Source organism: Apiospora kogelbergensis (genome assembly GCF_038363985.1).
Source record: "Apiospora kogelbergensis strain CBS 113332 chromosome Unknown utg000007l_segment0_segment0, whole genome shotgun sequence".
Taxonomy (NCBI): domain Eukaryota; kingdom Fungi; phylum Ascomycota; class Sordariomycetes; order Amphisphaeriales; family Apiosporaceae; genus Apiospora; species Apiospora kogelbergensis.
Genome location: NW_027117424.1, coordinates 2542094 through 2562954, shown reverse-complemented (window position 1 = coordinate 2562954; position 20861 = coordinate 2542094). Strand labels below are relative to the sequence as shown.

Below are 20861 nucleotides of genomic sequence, written 5' to 3'. Positions count from 1 at the left end.
TTCCAGATCCAATCTGCAACACCAAACATCACTTAGACTATCGTTCTTTTACACCGGCATCATCATGAGCTCCAAACGCCCGGCTGAGAATGAAGAATCGCGATCCACGTCAAAGCGACAGCGGCAAAGCACAAACAAACACTCGTCGCAAGCCCCCGACCAGACCTACGGCCAGCGAGCCGCCTTTGGCGACCTCCGCGATCCCACCGTGCCCAACGACGATGACTTGGAGTGGGAAGACGAGACAGATGCTTTGGCCTACCTGATGTCCGTTAGACAACAGGCCCACGGCATTCCCAACCTGCTTGTAGCCTCCAAGCCCATCGGCCCCAGCAATGATTCGGTCGACCGAAGCATCTACGCCGATGGCAAGGGCGATTTCAGGGGCTTCTACCAGGATGGAGCATACACGGCCCTGCCCGAGGACTACTACGAGGACGAAGACTACAATGAAGCTGAAGAAGCAGGGGAAGCTGAAGACGCATGCGATGTCGACGACGACGAGGAATGCAGCGACGACGCCGAGGAATGCAGCGACGACGCCAGCCTTGGCCGTCCTCGCAACAGCAACATTGACGAGATCCACGAAGCCTACTACGGGTCTCTAATACAACAGTATCTGAACCTCCGTCGGATACTACATTCCAATCCACCAGAAAGTCTTGTTGCATCCTTGCCTTTCGAAAACCCCACCGAGGTCGACAACTTCGGCGCATCACCAGAGACCTTCAGACAGTGGAGCGGTCGCGTAATGAACACCGACCCGCTGCCAGCCCAGGTAGCCTCGATGCACAAAGACGGCGTGATCCGTTTGCTACGCATTATCCTCACCGGCAAATTCTTCCGGAAAGGACAGGAGCTTCAGGAACGGACAAGTCGCTGGTTGTGGGCTTTACTCGCGCGCCTCCCCGATAAAGGCGAGCTTTACTATCAGGAGATTGGCTGGATACGGGAGTTGGGCAAACGCGCAGTCCTGTTCATGGTAAGCTTGGCAGAAGCTGAAATCTTGCATCAGGACTACGACGTTCCTGGGGCCAGAGGCAGTGACGAAGGTGATGCAGTGGATCTCGAGGTCGACGAAGAGTTAGATGAAGTGCTAAGCGAGCCGAATTCTATCGATGAGACTGCGCCCGATCGAGAGGGCGACCCGGCAGATGGCCTGGCCAACCAGGATGGTGTTGCTATGGCTAGCGACCAGAGCAAACACGAGCAAGCAGACGACAGCGCTGCAAAGCCTGTCCCAGCTCCTGCGCTGACAAGTACGGAACCAGTAACGCAGCTGCTGGATGGTATAGTCAATGATGCTACATCTCCATCCGACGTTGACATGCCGGACGATTCGGACATGGACGAAGGGGAAGTATCTGCCGTTTCTCCGCCCAACATTGAGTCAACAACAGCTGACGTAGAGATGGCCAAAGCAAAACTTCTAGCACAGCTTGGGGGTCTTGGCGGAGCAGCTCACGATGGCGAAGTCGAAGAGCCTGAGCCCCGGGAGGAAACCACGAAGCCCGCAGAAAGCCATGACGATTCCGAGGAAGCTGAAGACGAAGAAGCCGCCAGGGCTAAAGCCAACGTCCGCACTACACTTAATATGATCCTCACGGTTGCTGGTGAGTTCTATGGGCAACGGGATCTGCTAGAGTTCCGTGACCCATTTGGCAGAATTCTTGAGGAAAGTAACACGCGCCTGTACCGGTCGGCATAGTATACCGTGATCGCGGCAATAAAGGCGCCTGCAAGTACTGGGTTTGTTTCTGCTTGATTAGCTAGGTAGATAAGCGCACGAGTGATCGTCGGCTACCTTCTATAGTCTACTAGATATAATAGAGAAGTTGTATAAAAGAAACGTTCACGTGACGTGGTTCTCGGTCTTTGATTGGACGTACGAGGTCCCCCGCCCCTATAATAACCCGTAGTAGGACAGCAGCTGGAATGTGATGGTAGCTAGAGTGGGATAGTAGCTGGAGTGCGGTGGCAGTAGCTAGAGAGTGGTGGTAATAGCTGGAGGGAGGTGGGAGCTGGTAGCCGCGGAGTGGCGAAGTACTGCTCGTCAATATGTAGTGTACAGCCGTGTTATTCAAGGATGATATCGACTTTCTTGGCCTGCAATGACCAGGTCACTGCTATTTGGTTCATGTAGCCTTGCACAAGGGCCACTCCGACCCTCGTATAGATGGGCGGCTGTTGTTGCATATCAGGAGCCGGATGGGGGTTACTGGCTTCACGAGAAGAAGCGTGACTTCAAAGCCTGTGCGGACTGTACTTTGCGTCGAGCCCAGGATGATGTACTCAAAGGACCCCGGACTCTCGTCGTAATCCATGAAAGCGACAACCACTTCGCTGCTGTTGTTCTCATTACTTTCGACTGAAGGCGGCAGCGTGACGAAAAGACCACCAGACCATGGCATCTCGACCACGTTGCAAGGACCCATATCGCACCGAATATGCAACCGACATGAGGTGATGGGACCAAAGGGGTCGTTGGACCCGTCGAGACATTCTAGCTCCACGTAGTCCAACAGCACAGATTCTACGACGTAGACATCGCCAATTCCGATCCTAGATAGATCATGGCCACCCTCTTCCTGGGCAATTTCTGGCCGAATCGCGGGGACTACGGCTTGCCCGGGCTTTCAAGCCACGGGAAAGTCGTAGGACGTCCACGACCAGGTGGGACGCCTGGGCGAATTCCTGCAGGCTTTCGGATCCGATTTCGAGGACTTGCGGAACCAGCCCAGATCTGTAGCCAAGCTATGAGCCCACAGGCCGGCTAAATATCTCGCCCCGGTCTGGGCTGCAACCCGCCGGGCCACGCCAGCGATGGCGATGCCGCGGTCCTTGTAGTAAGTGAAGTCCCGATGCGAATAATTTTGCTCGACGAGTCACGTGTTCCAGATCTGGAACAGGTCGTCTTTGGAGTAGCTGCTCCGGCTCCCTCATGGCCCGGACAAAGGGGAGCCCGTCCTCGGTGGTGAAATCGCCCTGGCGGTCCTCCCAGACCATCTGCGTCGTGGTGAAATGGATAGTCCGCGGTGCCAGAATGTTCTCCTGAAACGTCCAGCCGCGCGTCGAGAGGACGCTGCCACGGAGGGCGTCGGGGCTCTCGAGGGTCAGTGAGGGTCGATAGATCAAGAGGCTGGACTGCTCGCCAGTGCTGAGCACAGAAGAGATCTCTTCGAAGTGGCAATTATTGTTCATTGATTTTGGGATTGTCCGTTTTATTAGGATCCCACCGAAGCTGTCTGGGCTGCTGTCGGCGGCTATTGTGAGGTACGAATCGCCATATATGGCGGCCATCTTGGCGGATTCCGCCACCCAATCCGCCTCGGAATCCTGGATAATGCACAGGGCATCGATCCACACGTATCTGATCCCCAGCGATCGGGTGATGGTGACAGCGTCCCGGAAGGAGGGCGTTAGACTACTGTGGTGTATGCCACGGAGCCGGGACTGGAGGCTTGCAGACATGGTCTTGAACTCGTCGGTCAGGCTTCGGCCCCAGCAGTGACTCAAAGCGACGTATCTCGGGTTTCTGGTATCAGACCAAGAGTCGGATGAAACCAGGCGTACGGGCGACCTTTCGCTCCAATGAGACGTCACGCCGTCGGGAAACACGTCAATCAGCCGGCCGGGTGGCGAGCACGAGACTGGGAGATTTGGTAGCACATCGTCATGGAGCTCATCATCCCGCTTGATACAGGCTTGTATGAACCCAGCAGCCATATCCGGCTGCAAATCCTCTTGTATGCTCTTGACAGCCGGGATCCCGTACCTCATGGCGGGATCGCCGGACCGGGTGAACACATACGGAAACGGATAATGGCTTCTGGGTTCCTCTCCAGCATCCATGATCCAGCACAAGGGGACAGGGGTATCATTTCTGCCATCACCTTCTGAGACCTCTACTTCTGCTCCGGCCTCGAATATGTCACAACTGCTGCTGTGTTGGATCTTCTCTGCGTTCGGGTTCAGCGACTCGGCGTTCATGTTTCTGCAGGCATCGCACGCTTTCGAGGGGCCCCTGCCCTTGGGAGAGGGTTCGTCTTTCGCGGTTCCCGTGAGCCCCAGCCGGTCCAACTCTCCGAAGTTATAATCGAGGCCCACTGGGTTGGAGTCCCTACTGAATCCTAATAAGTTCTCCATATCGTCAGTCAATAGCAGCAGTAGAGTAAATAAGTTTCTTTAAGAATGAATAAAATTTGGTTGAAAATAACGGAAAGATATCTTCAAATTTTGTGAAGAAAATTGCAACATCCTTTGAGGTATTTTCTTTCCTGTCCACCGCCTGACTGCATGTCGGTCGCCGTCGCCATGACCTGCATGGGCATCAGGAAGGCTATGCCTCCCGATCGTTGTATCAATGAGGGGTAGAGTCACCTTTCTCGCCACCAGGTATTCCAGACATCCATATATCACTTCTTTTTAATTCAAATAAGGGACTTTTCGAGAGTACCTCGATCTTGTCACGTTAGCCGTACTGTCTTTTGTGTTACCCGCCTCGCAGTATCTAATGAAATACTGGGGCCCCTCAAATCATTGGACATTGTACACTACATATTGATTGATTGTATGCTCGAGGGTATCTAGACCCAGTCCCACCGTACCTGGGAGTTCGCCATTCGCAAACGCGTCTTCCACCTTGAATCTTGAACCTGTCTGCCCTCAGACTACTTGGTTATTGTAGAGTCGAGCCTGAGTTCGCTTAATCGCTTTACAGGCGAGCTGCTGAAAACAAACAAAAAACGAAACACCCAATCCCTGAGTGTGCTCCTGGACGCCATTCCATGCAAAACCAAAAGTCACTGTAAACACCACCACCGCCTCTATGCCGTGTCTGATCCCATCGTCTCGTCTTGTCGCGTCATGCCCCCAGATGCTCGTCAGATATCGCTCATCTCCACTTCCCATGCATTATCGAGAAACGAAGCCTCGTCAAAGTCGGTGTCCACAACCATCATATTTTCTTGTCCCATTGCTGTAGCACGTCCTGACATACCGGCCAGCTTGCCGCGGTTGCGTCCCTTTCGTGGCACAGCCATAATCCTCCCATTGCCCCAGCCAGGAGGTATAACACTACGTGGGCTAATGGCATCATCGTCATGCCAGCCAACGATGTTCAGGCGCCCAGGCATTTCGGGAACCTGATCCTCGTCCTCGACGAAGAAGCGTTTCCGTGACCTGGCGCCAGTGACGCCAGAGCCTACTGAGTCGTTGGAGCTTGTGGAATCCTGGCTCATCGTCAGGCCTGGCACCTCATCACCTCTATCCATGGCATCCACTGATCTGATGGTGGTCTGGTAGACGGGCGCTGTGGCATTGAAGGAAAACGTCTCCGTAGAAGGCTGTGAGCTCAAGCCGCCAACCTTGTTAATGCCACAGAATGGCAGTAGCTCGCGCGGTGTCGAGACGGCATTTGCCCGTGACCGACCTGTGTCGCCAGCACCTGTACCGGTCATTTCGTTGCCGGCGTCGTCCCACAGAGAAAAGGCGCTGTATGTTCCTGTCTTGTATCCTTCAGGTACGGCTTTGCGCACTCGCATGCCCACCGAAAGCAGATTGGCTTGGTCGGTGCTGCTAGCGGCAGTGGCTGCTCGCGGGGTACTTGCACCTGGGGTCGTGAGTGCCGACGGAGTAGACGAGACGACACCGCTGCTATTAAAAAATGAAGTGATTTGTCGCTGAGAAGGGTCGCTGGATGCGCCGGCAAATTGGCGTTTCGTTCTAGGTACGGACATCTGGGATGAATGATGGAAATGAGATGAACAGCTGTTTAGTTGTTGCCACTGGCAGTTGGATAGAACGGGCACAGCACAGCACAGGGCTGGTTGTCCAGGGTATATCCGTCAATCACGGAGTTTCAGGATTAATTCGAGCTCTTATGCCACCCGAAACTTGAAGTGCGAGATTGTTAGGTTCGACAGCGTCGTCCCGTAACGTCAGATCAATCTGAAGCAAGCTCCGCCACAGGGGCACTGCCGATGTGCCGGCCAACTGCGTAGCGAGGTGGGTTTTTTGGGGAAGTAGGGCGAAATCAAGGGTTAAAGACCAATGACGTTTAATGCGCTCGTGCGTTTGTTGTTCAAGATCGTGTCGCTTATCGTCAGGAGCCTCTCTCATCCAAGCGTTTATTTATGACAGGGGGAAGGCGAGGGAGTGTGGAACAAAATGAAATACTGAATGATTGATTGAGAATAACCGAGAATAATTGCAGGAGGAGGCTGGGGAGGGAATCTGTGACCCTTTGTAGTGGAGATATCGGCTGGCGGCGATCAGGTTGGGTTGAGCGGGGAGAAACAGCCGGGGGAAGGAGGCAGCTGCAATCATCGACGCGCCGCAACCAGATGGGCGTGTTTTTTCGCGTAAAGCGCCCTTTCCCGGATTTGATAGACAGGCCCACTCTTGCTATCCCATCATCCTATCGGGATCTCCAAGATTCAGGTGACGACATCGAATCTGAGACTCAACCGAGATCTTATTATTTGGTAGTTTCAATTCAATTGAGCCGAAGTCCATTTGTGATACGATATGGCTGGACAGCCGGCGGCTCTGCTGACATCTTCGCTGGCGTTTCTACATGAGTGTTGGTTCCCCGCCACAGTAGCAGCATGCTGACTGGCCTTTCAAAAACACGATACTGGCCGAATCATCGTCACAATCTGGCAGCGACTCATGCTGTTGGCAAACAAGTCACTCGTGGGGCCGCCACAAACATTGGCTAATCTAGCTGACCCGTGACCAGACCGCCAAGCATCTGAACCTACCGGTTTGATTATTCACATTTCGTTTCCTCAAGTAAGTCCGCAATGATGTGTATACATATCCTCTGCCGGGATGAAGATATGCACCACTGGTAAATACCGTTGCCGCCGAAATGACCCAAAATCGATGCCCATTCAACCTCTGACGGCCAAGTGTTTCTTAATCGGCTCGAGCCGGTAAGCTTAGTTCACAACTCGAAGCCTTAAACCCTGGGGTTACCAAGCCCCGGTTACGCCTGGCGTTGCTACTGTTTGGGAGAAACAGGCAGGAAAAGTCGGGGGCTAAGAATATTGGCACTTCAAGTTGACAATGACACTCTGCTCTGCCAATTTCCAGCCAAGGCGTGTAACCATTATAGATTGGGCCGTCTGAAGTATGAATTATAAATGATACATCAAACGAACATTTTGAGCCAGGCATTGTGTTGAGATACATGGAACGCGTAAGGAACCGTTCCACCAATGAGAACGCCGCAGGTTCAGCGCTATTATTACAAAAGAGCACTATACACCCACGATGATGCTTTCTCCAGAGAAATGAATCGCGGATGTATACAGGTTGAATAGGATATTAACACAAGTCTGAGTATATTTACATACTCACCTGATATTAACAGTCGAAAGCCGGATCCAAGGGAGTGGAGCCAATCGTCAAGACTATGAAGGGCTACTTAGAACATTTGGCATCATAGACAGGATTGATGAGTGGTGGTAACATGGCTAGTCGATCAGACTCAGACGAATATCATTCTACAGTATGGGAGACACAAGAGCGAGACGAATCCTGAACAGGTCAGGAAATCAAGGCAAGACTGGACTAGGGCGCAATCACTCGGTTCAGTAGAATGGGCGAGGGACGATTTCGTGGAACTCTTTTGAATTCGCAAAGGCGTAATGAAGACCGTAAAACCACCGCACTTGGGTATTTAGCGATCCTCAATCGGCGTTCCACGTCCTCGCGGCTAAACAATGCCTTTTTCCCAAAGCATGTTCGAGACGCTCATGTGGAAGCTATTTCCAGCTATCCACCCATGCAACCAAAAACCACCAACTTCATGTACGTGAAATGATGACTTCCTGATACACGGAACCGAGAAAAAACGGAGAATGACTCGCGGAGAAACGATATGATGCGCAAAGATATCAGGACCCCAAAACGCCCCTTTTTGTATTGAGGATCTTTGGTAATCCGTCGTCTATCTGCACTGAGAGGTAGGTTGTGTCATGTCGTCGATTTTATGTCCAGAAGACATGAAGATGATGCCCATTTTCTATGCGCCCATGCCACCGTAATAGAGGCTCTTTTGCAGACATCCGAGCTGTACCATGAAGTCGTGACCTATGCCCAAAACAAAAGAAAAGTAGAGAGCGAACCGTCTACTTTCTTCGGAAAGAGCAGCCCTCGGTCAATCTGGCCTTACCACCGGTAGGCTGGCACAGGACAGTGGTGCATCCTTGGCAGATGACGACGGTCTGGGCGTGGGAGAAAACAGTGGTGATGGTGAAGCAGCCGGGGCACTTGACGTCCATGAAGAAGGATCGGGGAGCAGGCACAAGAGTCTGTCATTTCATTAGTCTTCATGCACTTGATCCGAGACAGCAGGGGATGCGCGATTCCAAGCACGCAACCAGAAGCGGTATTGCCTTACCTTGAGCTTGTGCTTCTTAGCCTCGGCAGCCGGGCTGGGGTTGAGAAGATCAACAGCGAGAACCTATTGGTGAATTTTGTCAGCACTTCTGTGTGCACCAGGAAATATGCAAAATCCCTAAACGCCGGCCCAACATAATCTTATAGCATTCCCATCGGCGAGTGATGGGTGGTCTCCTTCGAAATCTGAGCCTTGTATGCATTGCGTTCAAGATTGTCGTCGATGTCGAGGGCGGTCCAAGAGATTTGTGGTGGCAAACAACCAAAATTGCTTCAACCCCAATGGCCGGCGTCTAGAGTCCAAAACAAAGTCCAATGGAACTCACCATCTTGTCTGACTGTTAGGAAACTGTCTTGATCGAATCGGTAGCGAGCAGAAAATTGACTGATGGAAATCTGGGAGTTGTTCGATGCAGATTCGCGCTCGCCGGGATGGATGATGGTTGAGTGTGAGGGAGGGGGAGGAGTCTCGTGTGGACAAATCTGAAGGTCCAGGGCAAAAAGTTCAGAGTCTTTCGGATTTTCCACTGCCAGCTGCTAGACAGGAGCTCCACAGAGGCAATTCGTCCTCTGGTAGTGGCTAAAAAAGGGAAAAGCGCAATTAGGGTCTAGGGCTTTCAGTGGGCAACGGCCAAAAGTATTCTTGTGGAGTCGGGACAGCCAAGATGGCCTATGCGCAGCAGCTTATGTAATGCTGGGAACGGGGCAGATGCCGTCACGTAACGAGTTACGAAACGATCCTAGGCTTGTGGGTCAACTGCAGACCTAGAGACTTACTTACTCCTTACTCTCGGAAAGCATGCGCGGGGTTCATACCGCCCTCTGAACCAAGCCTGTCTGCCTGCAGGGTCTTTATTTACTTGTTCGAGCTACTACTCCAAGCCGTGTCCGCTGCCTAGATCTACGCAACCATCAAAGTGTCCTTCTGCACTGACGTACCGCCGACTTCTATTCCTTCGCATCCCTTTCTACTTTCGACTCACCTAACCCCTGCCTCTGCCTTTACTTCTGCAACAGCTTGACTCCCCAGTAGAAGAGGGGCAATTAGTAAACATGGCAGCACCGCAAGAGCAGCGAATCGCGGTACCTATCGATGACCCTAACGCCGACACAGAATGGTATGGACGCGCAGACAGCCAGGATGCACTTGTTAGTGCCCGTGCTAATGTGCTTTTTTACCTTAGGAACGAGATCCTGCGAAAACATGGCGTCATCCCGGAGAAACCCCCGTCGCCAACACCCATGATTGAAGAGGCCATGATAGAGGGCCGAAGAATCGCGCATGAAAATCGACTGGAGGGAAAAGACCTGGACGAGCTTGATGAGCTCGAAGACCTGGAGGACGATGCTTTCTTGGAGTCATACAAACAACGCCGTATGCAGGAGCTTAATGCTCTCACAAAAAGGCCGTACACGGCTCAGTATATCCCGTCTCGAAACCAGAGTATCAACGCGCAGTCACGGAGGCTTCCAACAATGGTCCCGTGTTTGTCAACCTTACATCTTCCATGGGCACCAACGTCGAATCTCGAGTCCTGTCTGAACTTTGGAAGCAAGCTGCGAAAGAATATGGCGATGTCAAATTCTGCGAGATACAAGCAGATAAAGCTATCGAGAACTACCCCGACCGCAACTGCCCGACTATCCTGGTTTACAAAGACGGCGACATTGTCAAGCAGATAGTCACGCTGATGACCGTCGGCGGCGTACGGATGAGTATGCTCGAAGTCGACGATCTTTTGGTCGATGTTGGCGCTGTGGGCGAGAAAGACATGCGGGTGGTAAAAAGGAAAAGAGAGGCCGAGGACGCGAAGGAGGAGAAGTTGATGGAGAGAGGCGGCATAAAATCGGGCAACCTAAGGCATGCTATGGTCGAGGACGACGATGATTGGGAATAAGGCGAATGAAGATGCAAAGGATTCGACAGAGACGGCCCGAGACCCATCGGACAGTAGGTGCACTCAGTAAGTCGAGCAAATGTCTCGTTTGAAGAGCAGGGAGCCTTACAATCTCAACGCTATCTGGACCCTTGAAAACGCTCTGATGCTAGAGCGATGCGAGCTCTTGGCCATGTACGTACCACCTGACAGCCAGCCGCACAGAGTCTTAACTGACAGTGTAAGTCATAGGTTGCAGCTACGGCCACATGTTCTTCCTGGTACGAAAAAGAAGGAAAAAGAAAGAAACACCAAGCAACGGGGTTCGTAAGACGGTGATATGTATATAGAAAGGCCAAGTTGGAGTCTCGGGTGCCCCCATTGCCCATCTGGAGAAGATGGACCCTTCCGGCAGGTGGGACGGATAGCTCCGCATGGTGGCGGGGCCGGCGCATTGTTTTCTGCGTCACTCCCAGCTCTTGTCGCGTGTCGCGTTTTCCATTGGCTGCTCCCCTCTCCCCTTCAACATCTTGTCTGAATCACGACCTTAGCAAGCTGGTTTTATCGTACCCACTCACGTACGGCCACGGCACGGTTATTGAGTGAGGCCTTACAGCATATTGAGCCAGTCACGTCACTTTTCCCCTTCTTTTCTGTGCTATACGTGAGCGTTGTCGCTATGGCCGACGAACCAACCTTGCCACCTCTTCCTTCTGTCTCATGGGATTCTGGAAGCCAGAGTTTCACGCGCAAGCGCGTCAGGGCGCAAACCACGCGCCACCACTGTTCTCCAATTCCAGTGATCCTGCTGTTTTCTCAAGTGACGACGATCCCAATGTCGAAAATTACGCGCAAGGTGGAAGGCAGCGGAAAAAGCGATATGTTGGTAGCTGGTTTCACCAACATCCCGCTTCGGGCGACTCGGCTTTTGGCGACGAAGCGCGACCAAAACCCAAAACGAAGCGCACGCTTCAGCGCCAGTTTGATAGTGGCGTCTGGATGGGAAGTGACATCTCAACGGACATGGAGGAGATTGGGATGGAAATTGGCCAAGCTGCCAGCCCCAAAATACCTCAGCTTATTGTGCCGCGGCCAGTCGCTGTGCCTCCCCCAGCTGAGAGAGAAGCCCAACGGCGCATCATAGAGGCCATTGACCTGGGCAGGGAAAATCTTGATCTAACGTGAGTGTCCGCAATTCGCTCGAGGCACGATGATACCATACTAACAGCACGCGAAGCTCACTTGGCCTGGAACGATTATCTGATGCTGTGCTATCATCTCTAAGTGAACTCTCGTGCATTCCACTTGTTACTGATGGAGTGCCATTTGAGCACAAAGATCCAGCCTTGAAGATATTCCTGTCTGGCAACCCACTTATCCGTGCGCCTGGTGCGCTCTTCAATCTCGATTTTCTCTCTGTCCTCAGTCTGCGGAATACGCAGATTGTCGAGTTACCACCGGCCATCGGAAATTTGAGGAATCTCAAGACTTTGAACGTGTCTTTGACCCGTTTGCGATACCTCCCTGCAGAACTACTTGACCTAATGACGTTTGAGGGCAAACTGAAGGAGTTGATTATACGTCCCAATCCGTTCCATCAGCCTGATCAACGCGATGATCAGGGGGCGATATTCCCCAGCTTATCTGAGGAGCCGGAGGACGTATTATTGCTTCACGAGGCAGAGGGGAGAGGAGAGCTTGATGGCAGATCCGTTCGCGTGTGGTTAGAGAAGGATGTTGGGTCAAAGAGAGAGGAATCCCTAAGCCATGCTAGCCTCCCGATAGATGTGTGGCAGATGCTTCTGGCCGCTCGGTCGCCGATTCAGTTCACCGACAGCCGTGGTGTTCAACTCTCTCAGTTCATCCTGCCTCAATTACCAACAGAAGATGGCGTGCCCCCCATGGTTGTCGAAACAGAAGATCTCACTTCCCCACCGGTGCTCCCTCGCTCGATACGCGAATGCAGCGCCGCAACCACATCGTTCAGTCGGGTACCCTCTCTCATGGAAATTGCGCTTCGCTCCTGCTCACGGACAGCCCAGCGCGAGCAACTACCTGACTATCTAGAGGCGGGCGACCCACATCACCTGGCGGATTCTCTGCGCGATCTTAATGCACAGGCTGAGGTAAACGGGAATACCGGCACTGTGCCATGTTCAACATGCCGGAGGCCTGTCGTGAAGCCGTTGGCGCAGTGGATCGAGTGGTGGGACTTGGGCATTGTCCCATTGCGCGAGAAGGGTTCTATCGGTACTCTCAACGTCTCTGAACTCGACAAGCTCTCTGTGCCCTTCATGAAGCGAGCATGCTCATGGGGCTGCCTCCCAAAGCCTGCGCTTCATGGTATCAGTCACCCGGGTACTGTAAAATTCAGTACCGACCCAAAGCCAGAGAGAGAAAGCTAGTCGAATTGGACGATTACAATCGACAATCTGAATATATATCAATGAGAAGAAAAGTGCCATAAACCAAGGTAGGATGCTCCCAGGCCTAGGCCTGGCTGTTCATACCTGTGCGTTACCTTGGAAAAAGCTCGAGTAATAGAGGTCTCACTTGAGCCTGGGCAAAAACATGTATACTGATATGGCCGGCGATCTGCATTTTCAAGGTGGTCCAACTTCTTTCTGCCTTGACATGCCAATTCTTAGTCGAAATCAAGGCTATGTTGACAGACTTTTGCGAAGCTGAAGCAGGGTCATTGTCTCTTTACTTTCCCTGCCAAATTTGTCGTGTTCGTCTTCGCGAGAAATGCTGGAGCAAAATCCATGTGAATGGTAGGATGTCGCGAATTCAGGGGCCGCCGATATCTCGGCTCGGCTGTGATTGCTACCCCTATCGGTCTCTGATTAGTCGCACCAATCGCGACAGGGGCTTTCGCCTGCGGCAGCGGCGAATGGGAGACGCCAGCAACTGTAGTACATACAACGAACGTATCGCTGTGCACAGCCTCCCTCCCTCTTCTGCGGACGTTACAGTCCCGTCGGCTTTTGCCCGCATTTCAGCCCAATAATTTTGTTTTTCATCTTCCCGTTTTAGTGGCTGCATACATTCTCGGAACGGGTGGTTGGCAGCTTTTTGCAGGAGGGTGGCATGGAATTCCCCAGCAACGGCTTGCTTCTCATGATGTAGTTTTAACGTATGCATGCGGTATGTATGAGGTGTAACAAGACTTCGCGTTACTGACCGGTCTTAGACTCTTCTGGCAAAAGGGGGAATGAGGGTCGGTTTGGCATGCAATGCAGACGCACAGCAATCAACGTTGCGTCCGCGCTTCCTTGTGTGTCTGCAACGTCCTACCTACATGAGACTGAGCTCGTTCACGTTTCAACACATGTGAGCGAGAAGCCAACCACGGGTATCACACTCTGCGATCAGATGATGGACCTAGAACTGTATTGAGTTGATTGGGTCTTCCTCCTCACGCGATTCGGTGTGATTAAGTGGAAAGGCACGTGGCGTAGTTCACTGAAGCGGAGCGACGCTGTTCTCGTTCAGGGGTGTCGCGAAATTGCGCAGTCCAAGAATAGTTACATACGATATATCATTACCATGCCAGGTATGGACTTGGGCTGTCGACATTGACACGACACGTGGAATTCACGTGTGGCATTTATGAGACTAATCTCGGTTTCAAGAAAGAGATATCGGAACACATAATAAGTACAAAACAAAACAACTATACAATCCATCACTAAGCCAGCTGTGCTCGCCATGATACGAAACGTCGGGCTAGTCCGAGCCATTTAAGATGTCAAAAACACCTTTGCCACTGGCACCAGTGCCATGGCCAACGACCTATGGCCGTGGCAAATTGTCTCGTCTGCTACCATTTCCCCTTATAATCGGACTTTTCTTCTCATTTCCCTCTTCCCAGCAAGGCCGCTATCGAAATAACTCAACGCCGCCAGACCGTATCTGAGAAGTCATCAGAAGGCGGAGGCTGTAACCCGGGGTATACAAGGAAAAACATAGGCTGCGCCGCAAGGGAGGATATTCTGATACATGAACCCATGATGGCCTGCATGCTTCCCCCTTTCGTGTGTTTAGGGTGTCAGCCGCTACGCAGGCTACTGCTGCTTCATCTTCCTTCCCATCGAGGACCGGGCTCATCTGGGGAGGTTTGGGTTATTCATATCTTTTTCGAGACGACCATTGCGCCTCTTCCAGTCTTCGGCAAGCACACCAGTCCATGGCCCTTCTCCAGTGTCGAGAAGAGGATCATCGTTGCCCTCGCCCTCATACTTGATCTTTTGTCTTTCGATCTTCGGAGGCGTCGGTCGAGGCCGTCGGACTCACTTCCCACAAGGTCAGAAAAGGGGGCGCTTGTCAGATCAAGATGAAAAAGACGGTCGACTTACTCGTCGGATCCTTGGTGGACGGTCGTTGACATGATGGTATCAGTTGAGTCCTTCTTTCTCTTTGTCGCTCTCTTTTCGTGCTTAGTCCGGTGAGCTTCATCGTGTCGCTGTCTGTGTTTGCTCCTGGCCGAAGTCGGCGCTGGATACGCATGACCCATCTGCTCAGGGGATGATACCCTACCCATCATACCGACGCTTCCGCTGCTTGGATAAAGGCAGTAACCATGGCTATTATATGTCATGAAGTTATGAGCGGATGATGTGGTTGTGCTATGAAAAGTGTTGTTGTTGGGGCTGCCGTAGTACGTGGTATCTGCCGTCGGTTGTCTACTGCCATCAGCGGTGTTGAAGTTTCTTCCCCCTGAGTAAGCCAAAAGAGCTGGAGCGTCGATGTACCCGCTATCGTCCGCCTTTGACACATACTCCACGCCTTGTTGGTACACCATGGCTGCGTCGATGTATCGGTCTTCTTGTCAAGTGTAAGTGGGTAGCTTCGATTGGAATGCGGCCACGATTCGTGAACATCGAGGTTGTGCGAACAGGTCAAGAACGGGTACAAGTATTTCGAGATGGATGCTGATATTTATATCGCCGCAATGTCCCAGGGTCAAGTCGAGGGTTAGGCGGCAGAGGTATGAAGGCCAGGCATCAATTTTCACAGGAAGACAGAGTCGGTCGCACCGATGACTGGAACGCATAGAAGAGGAATCACCAAGCCCAATCAATCATTGCCTGTTCCAGTGGTGCTGTCCGCCTTGAAAGAGCTGTTGCCTCGTTTTTGTTATAGGGGCTGTCGGTGGTGGAGGGCGCGGGCTACAGACGGAAGTTTCGAAACAGACCGATAAACCATCACCAAGGACGTTCAAGGAGCTGTCACACCGCTAGACCGACGGTTAGGGGTCGATTGTTTATAGTGATGATGCCCAACAAGTTCTGGCATTATGACTGGTGATGGTCCCCGTACGGTGTGGCGGCTCGGATGCATGGGTGCTTGATGCCCTGGAGCAGGGTGATCCATGGCTAACGATCTAGATGGCATTTGTCGTGAGATCTTGTTGGAGGAAACCCGGAGCTGCCTCGCAAGGTTCACGTTCGATCAGGGCGAGGATGAGAAAAGATCAAGAAAAAAAAAGGATAGGAAACAAATCCGACTGGTACGAAAACGACAAGAAGTTCTGTTTCAGGTCGTTGCCCGGCCTAGTGATGCTCGACAGGAGATGGACGATAACATAGATGAATAACAGCCCAGCGTACACACCACCACTTGTGCTTTGAAACAACCCAAGGCAGACTAGGGACCGATGCGATTTGACAAGGTACGGGATGCAACGATGGAAGATCATGGTTGCCAATCAAGTCTCCTGCTAGCTTTACCAGAGGACAGGTAAACCACCCAACCGCCAAGGCAGATAGAGTCTTTTCTAAAGGAAGGTGTAAGCGACGCCGGGACGCCCCGATGGAGATCGATAGACCCAATGGGGGTAGTTCGATGAACAGACAGAACAAAGTCCAGCGGCAGTCGGGTTTACCAGAACAGAGAGGAAGTGTAAGAGAGCAGGTCCGCGCAAACGATGAACGTGCTTACAGCATAAAGGCAATGAATGCACTTTGCCTACAGACAACTGAGACATGCCAAACCAAGCAAGGGACTGGGAACACACACGGAGCCGTGGGGTGGTGATTGGAGTATGCAGACCGGTTGGAACCGTCATCGTCACCGTCGCCTTGCTTTGCTACAGAAGGCAAGGTCTTGCATCTGACATGTACCCATCGGCCATCCCACCAAATTATATTAGACACTTCCATGCTATTCTCATGCTAGCCCCTGGTATAGCACGCTACTGTATGCAACTGGCGCTACTCGATGGTCATGTACGGTACGGTTCGATCACCATCCAGCGGATGATTGGATAGATGTAGCTTTTTCCGTGATATATCAGGCCACAGCACTGGAAGGCATCTCAATTGCGCCAGATTCGTCGACGCGACGGGGAGCGCTCTCGAGCGGGATCCCCGACCCCATGCTGTCGGCATCTTCATCCATCCGCATGCATACGGCGCCACCACCCACATCTGGGATACCGTGGAGGTTGAATATCTCCAATGTAACTCTGCAGCTGTGTGGCCTGTGGCGCCTGCGGATTTTCAGCCGATCCTATCCCCAAAATCATGGGAACGGCAAGTTACTCTTCCTGGCCCTTGCTTCCCCTTTTACTTTCCCCTTTCGAGATGCTGAAGCAGTCGAAGCTCACACCTGAAGATTGCCACATAATAAAGTGTACGGCTAGTTCCTGCAGGTATCCAACGCCAGACCGAGAACTCGCGCCCTGTAATCATTTGGTGCTGCTAGACGTTAAGCAAACATACCATTGCTGAGCACGAAGTCTGAGAAGTCCCAGGTGCTCCTCGGAGCACTTTCCGAGTTCTACATTTGCGTTGGGGTGGGAAGGATGCAAATTGAGGTCGCAGCGGCTCAAATGCGGTTTGCTATATGTTGTGATTCGCTTCAAGGATGATCCAGGGGGGGGCATGGTCACACTGCTACTTAGCAGATCGCGATATAGATACTTCATAAAGGTTGGATGAACGACGTGGGCTGCAGGTTGCATGGGACTTTGGGACAAAAAGAAAGCATAAACGTCGCATCCCCGCGTCCAGCCATTACATGCGAAGATCGTGGGTAAAATCTCCTCCGCAAGGAGCCGAATGACCGGGCTCTATCGGATTTTAGTCGATGAGCTCCCTTGTTCGGAAGGAAAGAAATATAGTCTCGATTGGTGAGCATGAGGCTCTTTTGGTCCAAAGCAGTTCGTCGCTACGCACGTTACGCACGCCACGCACACCGGTCGTACTGGCTTTTGTGATGCGTCATTTAGTTATCGTACGCACGCCTCGTACATAGATCGTCTTTTTTGTCATCGTTCGAGGACGCACGGCGGCTCCCATGAGGTAGCCGCCTTGAGCGCCGTCTCCTTTCATCTCAGTCTGGGGTTGTGGCCTTCTTGGCTGCTCTCATGGTTCCCAGCCACGCGCGGGGTTGATGGATCACACACGATACGCGTGTTGGAGGGCAGACCAGGGTGCTTGCAGCTGGCATTCATGATCATCATCAGAAAGTCGCATCCCCCTTCCCACCCCCCATGCCCGCCATTGCAACGTAATATCTGACAGCGGAGAAAGATAGACCCGAATCTGGAGCATGCTAATGGCCTGCTAGGAACGGCCCTTGCCTGTGCAGAGTAAATGGGGGATGCGAGGCATTCAGTATGCAGGCCGTCCACAGATATTCGAAATACTCGTGGTGGCAAGCGCACACCACGAACCAATTTCTCTTTTGAGCTGTATGCTGGCGCCAGGCCACGGGCCCATTCCTGCACCCCCCTTGAGGGTTTTAGTCGAGTTACATGTCAGCATCCAAGTGGAAAAGAGCAAGGCCGAGCATCCTGGTTGGTCTCATGCGGGAGACCTGATGTGGTTGACCTAACCGAACCGAGTTCTGCGAGTTTCCCGGATGTCATGGGCCGGGACTATGTTGGCCAGCATGGCCATGTGCAAGAAAAAGAAAACACCTCGGGCTGGTTGTATTGATAGACCGCTGCTTCTGGTATGGGCTGGCCAGGTAGTCGGCGGCCGTGGGGTTGAAGGCGTGAGAGAGACGATATCAGCAATATTAATCCAACCATCAGTCCATTTCCCCAATGTAAAGTAAAACACGGCCCATGGAGGGACATGCCTGCAATCGCATTATCCCTACACTACCGATCCTCTGGATGTCTATGGTTGGTGTTGATAGACTAGCGATGCTTAGTCCTTCTAGGCTTCTCGACTAGATGGCTTGATATCCCATGCGAGTTTCATTTGCCCAAGCAGGAAGCGACGTGGGCTTGCGTCGGAACCGTCGACTCGAACGCACGTCAAAGGTTCACAAATAGACGGCGTATGGTGGCGACTAGGCCATCTCTGCCGTCGCATGGTTTGAGTAAAGATCTCCTCCTGGATATTCCCGGGTAGTTCTTCTGAGCATAACAGATATACTACTTTATCATCCTCATCGAGCAAAACAACTGTAACGTTCGAATGTCACAGGTAAAACATGGGAAAGAACCCCTGATCTTTGAATTCCCTACAGCTGGGGTTATCAGGAACACGTACGGCGGAAATGGACATCGGCAGATGGCAGGCCCTTTTGCTATGCATGAGTGCCGGCGGCATTTACTCCTTGATCTCCACATGACCTTGACGCCACCAACATTTAGATCGCCACCAAATGTCTGTAGGTTCAATCGCTGTACGTCGTATCGTGTTGGGTGGTTTGGGCGTCGCAGTTCAGGCCGGTCTGTGGTTCTGCTGGCGGATCCTCGATATTGGGGAAGGATTGAGCCAAGAGGCCACATTAAGACGTCGACTTACACCAATATAAGTTAGAGGAATGCCTGGATGAGCGTTTGACCATTCAAGTCAAAGCTGTCCAGCTTTCTCTTACCCCTTGGGACACATGTGGCCTTTGCGCCTGGGGGTTAATCTACTGCCCAATGGTAGAGGCCACGGCATCCTCGTTCCACTGACCAACGGTACTGTTCATGATTATAGCTAGTTATTGGGTAATCTACGGGAACGATAGCACTACACTTCCACATATGTAGATAGAGCATCTCCGGATCATGTTGAGTGGTTCAATGGACACCTTAGCTCGGGGACCAACTGAATACTTCCAATCAGCACATAAAGAATCCTGGTGGGCACGGGTCATCATCTGCAGATGACGATAGTGAAAATGAACGGCAACTATCTTTCGACTTGCTGTATCTCTCCCTCAATCTTATATCACATGGCTGTCGTGCTATAAATCTTGAAGCCCAAGCGAACCATTGATACTTCGAGGCGACTGAGGTAGAGTCGGGGAGGTAGCCCGAATAGGGGCAGTGGGAGAAATTTAGGGAGGCCGCACCACGGAGTATTTACAAAGCATTGAATTACGACTGCAGCAATAGCTAAACTAAGACTATCTAGTGGCATTGCTTGAAGGATATATCATACATTATTCGAGGCTAGCAGCTGTCCGTCTCCTCCACGTTGACAAAGACAAACAAGGAATCTGTGCGAAATGTCAGAAACCGTCCCCTGAACCAGAGAACCCACACGCATTACTCCATTTAGTACTGTTGAAAATATATGAGTGGCAATCCTGTTAGATATAGATATATTCATTTATTAAGTAGTTGCAGCTCAAGTGTACAATGAGTGGTGGACGTACCCCTGAACGCGGAGGGCCGCGTCTTCAGAGATGCTGGCAACACGGGCCACGGGGACTGCCTTATGGGTAGCTACAGTATAGATTGAATCCTTCATTAGCTCGCGATCTACATACATACGCATCACCGTGGGACCTGCAAGAGAGGGAATTGTGGTATGGTGGTGTGGGTAGATGCCGTTCCGTGGCAGTGACACCACAAGCCACAGTCCAGGGAATTTTCTCCCATGGAATAGAGAATTAAACAGTGTGTACTATGAGATGCTTTCTGACCCCGAAGCACGTCGGTCTATCAAATCCTATCAGGCTACGCACGATTGCCGACCCGCAGCAGTTCGTTGCGGTAGCACCCCACGGACTCTAAGGGAGAGTTTGAAATGACACTTATTCTGAACTGCGATGTTCCAAGGCGCGAGAGTAGTAGTTCGCCAAAGGCTCCATGGGCTATTCTCGAAAGATTTTGCCACTGACGTGGGGTTCGCGAGGATTCGCCTATGAGTCTGCGAAGTGGACGGGTACCAGAAGCACGTAGACCGGTTGTAGTGGTAGGCAGTATCGTCGACGGCATCGGTGGGAATGGGTCTCTGGTCGCAAGGTCGAGGAGAGCTTCGCGAGAGCAAAGAACAGGGAGCAAGATCATTTCTTGCTGGCCAGATTGGGTCACCAGGGGTTTGTCGCGTCTTCTGCTTTCCAGATAAGCGAACACACGCGAGCAACTACGCAAAAGGGAGGACGCCTCGGCAACTGGAGCGATCGCATTCTTAGAAAGGCAGTGAAATCATTCTTCCCGACATGTAAGGGGGTTGAGCCGCGCTTGGAAAGAGGCGGTCAGTGGTTGTGTCCTGTACAACACAATCTCGTTACGCAGGTGCAGGTCATCTTCTCTTCACTTTCTGATGCTTACCCACTCCGAGAGGCTGTAGAGAATGTTGAGTAATCGTGCCCTCGGGAATGCTTAGTGCCGCC

General features: G+C 52.1%; 8 protein-coding genes across 8 annotated transcripts; 3 read left to right on the top strand and 5 right to left on the bottom strand.

Annotated features, from left to right (window-relative positions):
• Positions 1-64: 64 nt before the first annotated feature.
• On the top strand, positions 65-1708 carry PG998_011175 (uncharacterized protein; the record flags this gene model as incomplete). The annotated part of the gene is made up of 1 exon (XM_066877991.1): positions 65-1708. One exon carries the CDS (start codon positions 65-67, stop codon positions 1706-1708), a length of 1644 nt encoding a protein of 547 aa, XP_066727045.1.
• Positions 1709-2636: 928 nt separating this feature from the next.
• PG998_011174 (uncharacterized protein) lies at positions 2637-4146 on the bottom strand (the record flags this gene model as incomplete). The annotated part of the gene is made up of 2 exons (XM_066877990.1): positions 2637-2840; positions 2890-4146. The coding sequence occupies 2 exons, from the start codon at positions 4144-4146 to the stop codon at positions 2637-2639; spliced, it is 1461 nt and encodes a 486-aa protein (XP_066727044.1).
• A 737-nt stretch (positions 4147-4883) lies between these two features.
• PG998_011173 (ribonucleotide reductase inhibitor) lies at positions 4884-5738 on the bottom strand (the record flags this gene model as incomplete). Its single annotated transcript, XM_066877989.1, has 1 exon — positions 4884-5738. One exon carries the CDS (start codon positions 5736-5738, stop codon positions 4884-4886), a length of 855 nt encoding a protein of 284 aa, XP_066727043.1.
• A 1883-nt stretch (positions 5739-7621) lies between these two features.
• On the bottom strand, positions 7622-9050 carry PG998_011172 (40S ribosomal protein eS27). The gene is made up of 3 exons (XM_066877988.1): positions 8736-9050; positions 8411-8473; positions 7622-8321 (listed from the first exon to the last, which is right to left on the bottom strand). The coding sequence occupies exons 1-3, from the start codon at positions 8736-8738 to the stop codon at positions 8139-8141; spliced, it is 249 nt and encodes an 82-aa protein (XP_066727042.1). The 5' UTR covers positions 8739-9050; the 3' UTR covers positions 7622-8138.
• A 412-nt stretch (positions 9051-9462) lies between these two features.
• Positions 9463-10307, top strand: PG998_011171 (phosducin family protein; the record flags this gene model as incomplete). Its single annotated transcript, XM_066877987.1, has 2 exons — positions 9463-9784; positions 9832-10307. The coding sequence occupies 2 exons, from the start codon at positions 9463-9465 to the stop codon at positions 10305-10307; spliced, it is 798 nt and encodes a 265-aa protein (XP_066727041.1).
• A 79-nt stretch (positions 10308-10386) lies between these two features.
• On the top strand, positions 10387-12691 carry PG998_011170 (uncharacterized protein; the record flags this gene model as incomplete). Its single annotated transcript, XM_066877986.1, has 3 exons — positions 10387-10481; positions 10916-11467; positions 11515-12691. The coding sequence occupies 3 exons, from the start codon at positions 10387-10389 to the stop codon at positions 12689-12691; spliced, it is 1824 nt and encodes a 607-aa protein (XP_066727040.1).
• A 1701-nt stretch (positions 12692-14392) lies between these two features.
• PG998_011169 (uncharacterized protein) lies at positions 14393-15090 on the bottom strand (the record flags this gene model as incomplete). The annotated part of the gene is made up of 2 exons (XM_066877985.1): positions 14393-14540; positions 14645-15090. The coding sequence occupies 2 exons, from the start codon at positions 15088-15090 to the stop codon at positions 14393-14395; spliced, it is 594 nt and encodes a 197-aa protein (XP_066727039.1).
• Positions 15091-16580: 1490 nt separating this feature from the next.
• PG998_011168 (uncharacterized protein) lies at positions 16581-17175 on the bottom strand (the record flags this gene model as incomplete). Its single annotated transcript, XM_066877984.1, has 2 exons — positions 16581-16779; positions 17012-17175. The coding sequence occupies 2 exons, from the start codon at positions 17173-17175 to the stop codon at positions 16581-16583; spliced, it is 363 nt and encodes a 120-aa protein (XP_066727038.1).
• Positions 17176-20861: the final 3686 nt, after the last annotated feature.

Coding starts and splice junctions, on each gene's coding strand:
- PG998_011172 (XM_066877988.1), bottom strand. Junction 8,322..8,410: donor CTAAGAAGCACAAGCTCAAG/GTAAGGCAATAC, acceptor ATGAAATGACAG/ACTCTTGTGCCTGCTCCCCG.